This window comes from Parus major, chromosome 4 (assembly GCF_001522545.3).
Source record: "Parus major isolate Abel chromosome 4, Parus_major1.1, whole genome shotgun sequence".
NCBI lineage: Eukaryota > Metazoa > Chordata > Aves > Passeriformes > Paridae > Parus > Parus major.
The window spans coordinates 56,074,750-56,083,298 of record NC_031771.1 but is presented as its reverse complement, the minus strand read 5'-3'; the positions used below and the strand labels follow the sequence as shown (position 1 = coordinate 56,083,298).

At 35.8% G+C, this 8,549-nt stretch overlaps 1 protein-coding gene across 3 annotated transcripts; it reads left to right on the top strand.

Annotated features, from left to right (window-relative positions):
• Positions 1–57: 57 nt before the first annotated feature.
• On the top strand, positions 58–8,092 carry TMEM128 (transmembrane protein 128). 3 transcript variants are annotated; one of them, XM_015625560.3, is made up of 5 exons: positions 58–1,061; positions 2,984–3,145; positions 4,191–4,299; positions 5,650–5,689; positions 7,945–8,092. In XM_015625560.3, the coding sequence occupies exons 1-3, from the start codon at positions 847–849 to the stop codon at positions 4,288–4,290; spliced, it is 477 nt and encodes a 158-aa protein (XP_015481046.1). In that variant the 5' UTR covers positions 58–846; the 3' UTR covers positions 4,291–4,299; positions 5,650–5,689; positions 7,945–8,092. The 3 variants fall into 3 exon arrangements, with proteins under 3 accessions (XP_015481046.1, XP_015481045.1, XP_015481044.1); XM_015625559.3 differs by lacking the exon at positions 7,945–8,092 and adding an exon at positions 6,116–7,414; XM_015625558.3 differs by lacking the exon at positions 7,945–8,092 and having other exon boundaries at positions 61–1,061; positions 5,650–7,414.
• Positions 8,093–8,549: the final 457 nt, after the last annotated feature.

Below are 8,549 nucleotides of genomic sequence, written 5' to 3'. Positions count from 1 at the left end.
CGCTGGGACGGCAGCGGGGCCACTTCGGGCAGAGCGGCGCGGAGCGCGGCCCCCTCTGCCCTCAGGTGTCCGCTCCTGCCTGCGAGCTGGGTGTGGGAGACGCCAGGGGCTTGGAGCCGCGAACTGCTCGAATGCTCCAGGCCCAAGCTCCAGTAGGATGAGCAGGAATCTAGGAAATGAAAAATAAAGCTGCCAGGAACTCCTAGTGATAAAACTCGAGTGTGAGACATCAAAACCACCTCTGACATCTTTTTGGACAGTGTGTATAAATTCTGTGTTACATGGTTACTGTCATGGACAAAAAAAAAAGGCTTTCTCATCTGCTCGCTGTGATGTCTCACTCTCTCTAAAACAGTACATGGCAATGAGGGGAAAAAGAGAAGGTTTCCTGCACAGTGATAGTTGTAGTTTACCTGCTGAAAGTGTGCAGTGTAAGCCAAATTAGTTCCTGAAACTGCAGTTGAAAATTTGTGGATTATCTGCAGCTGAGAAAAAGAAAATTATTTATGCCTGCATTTTTTTGCAAGTACTAAAATTCATAAAGAAGGGTACAAATAGTAATTGGCAATAATAACCTGAAATGCTATATGCTAGATTAATAAAAATGCTTTAATAACACCAGAGGGTTTAAATTAGTTAACGCTTATAAAGGTAGTCAGCTGTTTCCTAAAAAGACACAGATATTGTGCTGATTGTTACTGCTTTATTCTTTTATCAAAGGGTACCTTGCTTAGTCTGTTTCATTTCAGTAAATGTTCAAAGCTTTTTAGAATATTTGTAGTACAAAGTGTATTGTGATGTGTAGAATAACCTCCCAAGATAAATGAATTAAAAAGATAAAGCATCATGCTTTACATAACTATAATCATCCTCCATTTAATGACTGGCTTTAGTGCTATAATTATGTTCTCCTTTACAGAAGAGTCTACAGCTGTAGAGAAGACGATGAGGCCTCTTAACAGACTGAATATTCATTCTGCATTCTGGATTTTGGCATCAATAGCTGTGACATACTACTTTGATTTTTTAAAAAATATTAAAGAAACTATGCAAGCAGATAGGTAAGGTATCTTTTCTTACAAAAAGGTGTGTTTTAGTCATACTCAGTTTGTTACATCTGGTCACTGTATTTTAAATCATGGATGAACAAGATCTGCAGTAGGAATAGAGAAACCTGGGATTGTTCAGCTTGGAGAAGAGAAGGCTCAGAGGCATCTTGTCAATGCATGTAAATACCTGAAGGGAGGGTGCAAGAAGACAGAGCTAAGCTCTTTTCAGTGGTGTCCAGGACAGGACCAGAGGCAGTGGGCACAAACTGAAATGGTGGAGGTTCCTTCTGAATATCAGGAAACACTTTTTTACTGTGAGGATGACTGAGCTCAGAACAGGTTGCCTTATGTAGGTTGTGGAGTCTCCATCCTTGGAGATACTCAAAAGCCATCTGGACATGATTCTGGGCAACTGGCAGTAGCTAAGCTTGCTTGAGCAGGGAGGTTGGATCAGATGACCACCTAAGGTGATATTATTGAACTAATTTTAAAGTAAATAGAATGCTTAAAATTTGCTACAATTTTTTTTTTCTCTATAAACTTTACTGAGCCATCTTTGTATGTGCAAAGTTTGCTCTAATACCAGACGTTTTAATACTGTACCTTCAAGTTTTCATTTAAGTCCGAGAAATAGCTGCCTGTTTTGTTGGAAGTATTTAGATTTTGGTTTTATTTTTACAATGAATCCCCTGAAATTTTTCCTTAAAGGTCAAACAGAAGTTAATTTCTCTGGAAGATCTATAGATGATTTTGAGTCGGTCAGCAAAAGATTAGTGAAATAATTTCAATGAAGTAATCTTTATTTCTAATCTATTTCTTTTCTATTAAATTACTTTCGATGAGATTGATGTGTAGTAAATGTTTTTAGATAGCTTCAGCTGGAAGTGCTTTTAAAACAGCATTGCTATTGTGATTGTTATATCAGTACATGGAAGCTGCGTAGGGCCTTGCTCTGTGCTCTGAGGTTCTCAGGAGCTGCTCTCCCAGGCTAGGTACACCCTTCATACACCTGACTGTGAAAGCAAAACCAGTGACTCCAAGGTGTAATCAAAATTTGGGGTCGGGACCCTGTCTTTCTGCACTGCTTGTCTAGGTAGGCCATGGCAACAATTCTCTTAGTGCAGAATCCTCAGTTGGTAGTAACAAGATTTCAAAGTAGAATATTATGTTTGTTGTACCATTCCAGAGCAAATGCTACCTGAATAGAAAAATCCTTGATTACCCTTTGTAATTTAGTAACCAAGTTAAGGTAATAATTAATTTTTCAAAATTTTTATTTGTTAATACAAGTTTAGATAAAAATTTATTAAAGTGCATCTTTCTCTCAAGTTGCCTTATCTGAACTAATCTTGAAGAGTATCCTCAAAGAGGCTCAAAAGTGTGTCTCCTTAAATAATTACATACCCTGTGTTTTTATGATTCTGAGTTTAAAATTCTGGATTTCTCCATGGTTTTCTTCAGCAGTTACAAAGAAAAATCTCCATGCTTCTTGTCTGTTAAATTTAGGAGTTCACAAACTGAAACCGTATTAAAGCATTCTGCAGCATTTCTGTTGCACAAAGATCACCAGACTAATTTATAGTGAAAAGCACACAGTTGTAGTGGAGCCTATTTTATTTTATTAGTGACAAAGTGTTTTTGGTGTGGTAGTATAGTAGATTCCTGACAAGATCCATCAGATTGAATTTCCAACATGTTTTAGGGCACAATATATGAAAGGAATGTTTCATTGCAAAATTAAACTCAGTGGTTTATATTAGACAGCTTTGAAGGGCAAAAAGTGTTTTGTAAAATTAATTTAAGGTAAAACCTACTGGAACTCTAGGCCACAACCTGTGTATTTAACAGATATTGCCTGTTCTGTTTGTAGACTGCAGATTACTGTGCAAACTGCAATGTGCTAAACATGGTTTAATGTGCTTTTCTTCCCGCAGCTGGTGGCTTTCCTGTGGCACTTGTTTATTGTCTGTGTGTTTATCTGTTGCCTTTTACTGCATACTGTATCTTGAGTGGTACTGTGGAATTCAGGACTATGATGAACAGTACCCTGCACTGATTCCTATCACAACAGCTACCTTTATAGCAGCAGCAATTTGGTGAGTTCAAACACTGTGCAAAGTTCTGCTAAACCTGTGCAAGTCTGTGTGTTAACAGTCTCATTTGATAAAAGGTATAATTTCTGTAATTCTGCTATGTGTATTGGTGACAATACCAGTCCTATATAGCATAATTTCTTGCACTTTCATCCACAAAGCAAGAGTTGGAACAGTTGAAACTGTATGGCATACTTGGAGATGTACTGGATCTGTTCTGTCTTGAAAATTTAGGGGGAAACTGAAGTTGTTATCTTTGTTAGTGTAAATTTCTCACCTATGGCAACTGCTTGTGCAGTTTACAAATTAAGACAAAGATGCAGTCTCTCTATCTGAGAAAAAATTCAGCTCAATCAGTTTCTGTCAGAGTTCTTCGTTATCAAACAAACTAAGTAGCAAACATACACAAAATGTTAGACTTCTGACTATTGCCATATGAGCTTTAAGGGTTTATATTTTATCTGAGAACGGTACTTTTAGTGAGAGTTGCTTTACTTATGAGGTTATATAAGTTGGAGCTGAGCAAATGTGGATGAAGAAAATTACATACATTGTGCCAGTATATTTATTTGCTTTCTATATGAAAATTTCTTCCCTCTTGTTTAGCTATTGTACCAGATTATCAGTTGGTATTTGTTGCAATGGTGAAAAAAAGGAAGATTAAAGAAAATAAAGGTTCCCTATGTTTTATAATTAGTCAAATCTGTTATTCTTGTAAGTCAGTTGTAAAATAAGGGTTTTCCTCTCTGTCTCTTCAGTTAACTGAAATCTGGATGAAAGTTCAGATGAAGGCTTCTCTCAGCTGCCTTGTATGTCCATGGAAAAATCAAAGAGTAGGTCATTTTCAGGGCTTCAGATACAGATTTTATGAAAGTAAAATGTATTTTTACCCTTTACCCTTGATGTGTTCTGTTTTCAGAAATGAAGAAGTATATTTCCAGGTTAAGTAATTTAAATCTTATTTCTTTTGACATGTTTCCTTTGTATGCCTGGTGTTTCTGTAATATGAGAACTGAACTTACCAAATACTTTCTGCTTTTATTTGCAGTTTCAATGTTGCCTTGTGGCCTGTCTGGTCATTTTTTACACCTGTGTTGCTCTTCATTCAGTTTATGGGTGTTGTGATGCTTGTGTCACTCCTGGGATAAGCCCTTCAGGTAAATAATTAAATTTTTAAGCACATAAATGTATTTATCTTGTTGTGGGAAAAGCTTTGTTAGATATCTAAGGATTGGGAGGGCATTTAGGGATTCCTTTTCTATGTTTTTGGTACATTCTTAGAATTGTGATATTTTGTGGCATATAGAGTAAACCAGAGAATTTGCAGTTATCCAAAGGGGAAGAATATCCTTTCCACTTCTCTAAAATTCCATTCTAGATGTTGAAAAGAAACATTACTGAGAATTGATAGTTTGGAGATGTACAGGTCAAAACCCTGCAGGTTTCACCTAGACTAGGAGAACTTAGTAAAGCTGCTTGACCTCATAGTGAAGGGGAGAAGATATCAACATCCATGTGCAAAGCCCTTCTCTATTTTTTTTTTAATTGAAAATCTTTGTCATATCTTTGCAAGTCTGCTGTTCCCATTTTCTGTGATGCACAGCCCAGATCAACCTGTTGTTTGGAAAATTGCCAGATATGAGAAGTTCTTTGTTCTTTCTAAAAGGAACTCTTCAAAGACCAGCCCATCTGTTTTGTTGACTTGAAAAATGCATTCTCAATAACTGCCACATCTTTGGTTAGGATATACTTATGAAATTAATCCAGTGAAATGTAAAAAGCTAAGGAATACATCAAATACAGCTCAGTAAATAGGGTAAAGGATGTCCCCTGTATCACAGGTGTCTCATATCATCCAGGAAAGCTACTCCTTCAGCAGATCTTGTTTGTTGTACTTCTCAAGGGAATGAGGAGGAAGTCTGTTTGGCTTTGCTTGCCATCACAAATCCTTCCTGGTGAGGAGATCCCTCAGCATTTTTAGAAGTGCAGCAAAAAAATGACTGCGCTGGATTGCTGGACTTAAGAGTGTAGCCTCTTGTACTGACACAGTTGTAGGCAAAAAATGTTTAATGGCTGAAATGGTGAAACTTATTTATTCTTTTTAATAACAAACTGAACCACTGTTACATTTTCCTCTCTATTTTTGAGAGATCAAGAAACCTGTTTTTTAAGGAGATAATTAACTAACTTCTATTCTCACAAAACTCTGACTTCTGGAAAATACAATACTTAATTCAGAACCTCTTTACTTTGGGTACATGGGTCACACTTGGTGATAAAAACATATCCATGTTGTCATTAGCTGTGTTCTTTCTGAACACTTGAGTTATGTGGGAAAATTCTGTATTAGGTGAAATAATTATTTGTCTAATAATTAGGGACAAGTTATCACTTGCTGTTCCAAAATCATTAATTCATTTAGTATATGATACAGCTTGTGCAGTGTATAGAACCTTCAAACATTTTTGTTAAATTTGGTTTTTGTTTTTGTTTTTTTTTTCTTTCAGCTTCATGTGAAGGACTCAAGTAACTGTAATCCTGCAAAGTGTATGTCACTTTTGTTACATTCCAGTACTTCTGTTGTTTCTAATACTGGCTCTTTGCTCTAATACAGTAATTCTTAATCTACTTGATGTATAAATCAATGGACATAACCATAGGAAAAAGCAACTGATTAGTTGGATTAATTGGAAGATAGATAGGTTTTACATCTCTTAGTAACATGAGGCCTTTCATTTTGTAAAGCTTTGTAAAGCTTCTATTTATATTTGAATATTAAACACATGAGTAGTAAGTAATAGCACCATAGAATAGTTAGTGTTGAAAGGGACCTGTAAATATTATCTCTGGGGGCCTCAGAGGTCACCTAATTAAACTTCCTGCTCAAATCATGTTGTTTGATTTGGTTTAAGTGATACTTAAATCAAGTGTTGTGGGGTTTTAATACTATATTCTTTCCATTTAAATTGACAGGTAAAGTACTGTTATCTGGAACCTGTGTTTGTACTTGTAAACTTACTTACAGGAGACATTTCTTGATCTGTTAAATTTCTACTGTTATATATGTTACCATGTAGGAAATACTTTACTATCTAATGTCTTGAGTTCAGATCTGCTAGTATTTTAAAAAAAAAAGTATGGATAGGGGTAAGGGAAAGCTGGTTGACATTTGGCAGTGCCATCAATTAAACAAATAAATTCTACTTGTGCTCATACAGTTTGTCCACAGCCAAAGGTAGATAATCAAGCTGTGAATAACCAGCAATACAATGAACAATATTAACACTACACAAGAAATTTGGAGCACACATTAAATTATTTTGATGTATGAAATGTTTTTCAGTATTCAGGTTGTTTTTTCTTCTGTAAATTCACTTTTCATTCTTAGCAGTGCAAAGTTTGCTCTAATACCAGAGCTTGTTAATGAAGTTGCCATTTTCCTTCCTCAGCAATGAAGATGCTGATATTAACTTAAAAGCTACTAGTTATACTCAGTTGGGAAAATAAAATAGCATTTTATTTTTATTAGGTGTCTGTTCATGTTGACTGAGATACTTAATTATCTGAAGACCTGGGCACGATCTAGTTTCTAGAACACTTTATGTAGATCCTTGTGTAAATACTTTACCACCCATGCCTTCTGGAAAATACGAGAATGTAGAAATTGTGTATTGAAACCTGTTAAAATCTACTCCTTGTGAGTGTTGCTTAAAGTCTGGACTGTCAAAAGATACTGCATTCTTCATTCTGACTCCCAAATTCACACCATTGCTAAACACATGGAATGTTTAGTAATGAAAGGGATACACATTGTCTTTGGCTGTTACTGTTCCATTAACGAAAAAAAGTTGTGACCCAATAGTATGTAATACAGAGGATCAGACAAACCAAAATAAAGTGCATTCAGCACTATTTGAAGCAGTTTGTAGGGTAAGTTAGCATTGATTTGTTTAAATGTAATATTTAAGTTTGCCAAAACCTGTCACGCGTCACATCTTTAAAGTGCAAGTTGCTTATCTTCAAGTCTTCATCTTTTAAAAGGTTTTAACAATTTTATGTCTGCATACACAGGTACATCTGAGTAACTTTATTATAATATTTAAAATGCAATATTGCTCAGGGATGGTTTTATAGCTGTATTTTTATTTGTCAGCTATATAAATGCTCTAGGTGTTTTAAGTTGCCTTGTGATCTGAATTAAAATTACTGTTTGCTACATGATTTTTCAAATTCATTCTTCTGAACATCTTAATAAACTTTGTACAAAAGTGATCAATAGTTATTCGGTATTTAATTGTTTAACTGTTCAATTATACTTTCTTGAAGACTTCCACCCCATCTCACTGCTTCTTCTATAAAATAGATGTTCATGTAGATTTTAAATACTGTACGTGATTCTGAGTGTCTTTCATGCCCCCTCAGCTGGGTTTACTGAAGGTGTAATAGCACTCTGTTCACCTCTGGAGAGCTGTTTGCCGTTGACTACTTTGATGTCTTTCTGAGAATCCTGGGTAGATATGCTCATTGTACAAAGTCCAGCAAAGTCTTTCAGTAACAGATCTGAGTATCCAGCACAATACTCATTCACTTACATGCTCAAAAGCAAGTAGTGGCAAATCTGGTAAGAACGTAAAACAACTTATTTTAATTGTTGTAACCTGACACAATTCTACTGCCACTTCTGTGAACTCCTTGAATGTATTCTCTTGGTACAGACTACCATAGGTGTCTTCTGTATCCATTTACATTGCTTCATTTCAGGATGAGGATGTGTACCAGCACCAAATCTCTTTCCTTCACAGGTGACAAGGGATGCACTTGGATAATTTGAAGTAAAATATGTTGTAACCATGTAGCGAAGATTATTTATCACAGTTACACATCGAAGCTCTGTAAAATGGAATCATCTTCCTTAGTTATTCTTTAAAGGTTGCATCATATGAAATAAATGTAGGATTTGACACTTCCACAATGCCATTTCTGATAATGATGGATGTAGCTGTGACCTAGAGGTGATTGAAGCCTGACTGTTTGACTAGTTATGCTTTTGATTTTTATTTCTCTTATCAGGCCATATAAACAGACATAGGGCTGACCTCCTGTTAAGTGCATTCCTCAAAAGGAAAATTTGCAGATGGCTTAAAATACCTGTTTCTTGAGAACAGGACAAAATGAATAAAGGACAGGAACTACTACTTCTTTATGTTTACCTAAATAGATGATTGTCCGGAATTCACTCATTCCACCTTTCTGCCATTTTTCTTCCCTGTTCTTTAAGAGGCTTGTGAACCCCAGACACTTTTATGTAAGTTCAAAAGTGCCCTTTGTCACATGAGAAAAACCCCTCTATTATAAATTTCTGGCTTCAGAAGAGAAAAAGTTTAAATCTACTCCTTTGCCAAGGAAG

Bases quoted from the DNA above. Each gene is read 5' to 3' on its own strand.
- TMEM128 (XM_015625560.3), top strand. From the start codon at position 847: ATGCTTTACATAACTATAATCATCCTCCATTTAATGACTGGCTTTAGT. The intron at 1,062-2,983 runs GTAAGGTATCTT...TTCTTCCCGCAG, and splicing joins GAAACTATGCAAGCAGATAG to CTGGTGGCTTTCCTGTGGCA. The intron at 3,146-4,190 runs GTGAGTTCAAAC...TTTTATTTGCAG, and splicing joins TTTATAGCAGCAGCAATTTG to TTTCAATGTTGCCTTGTGGC.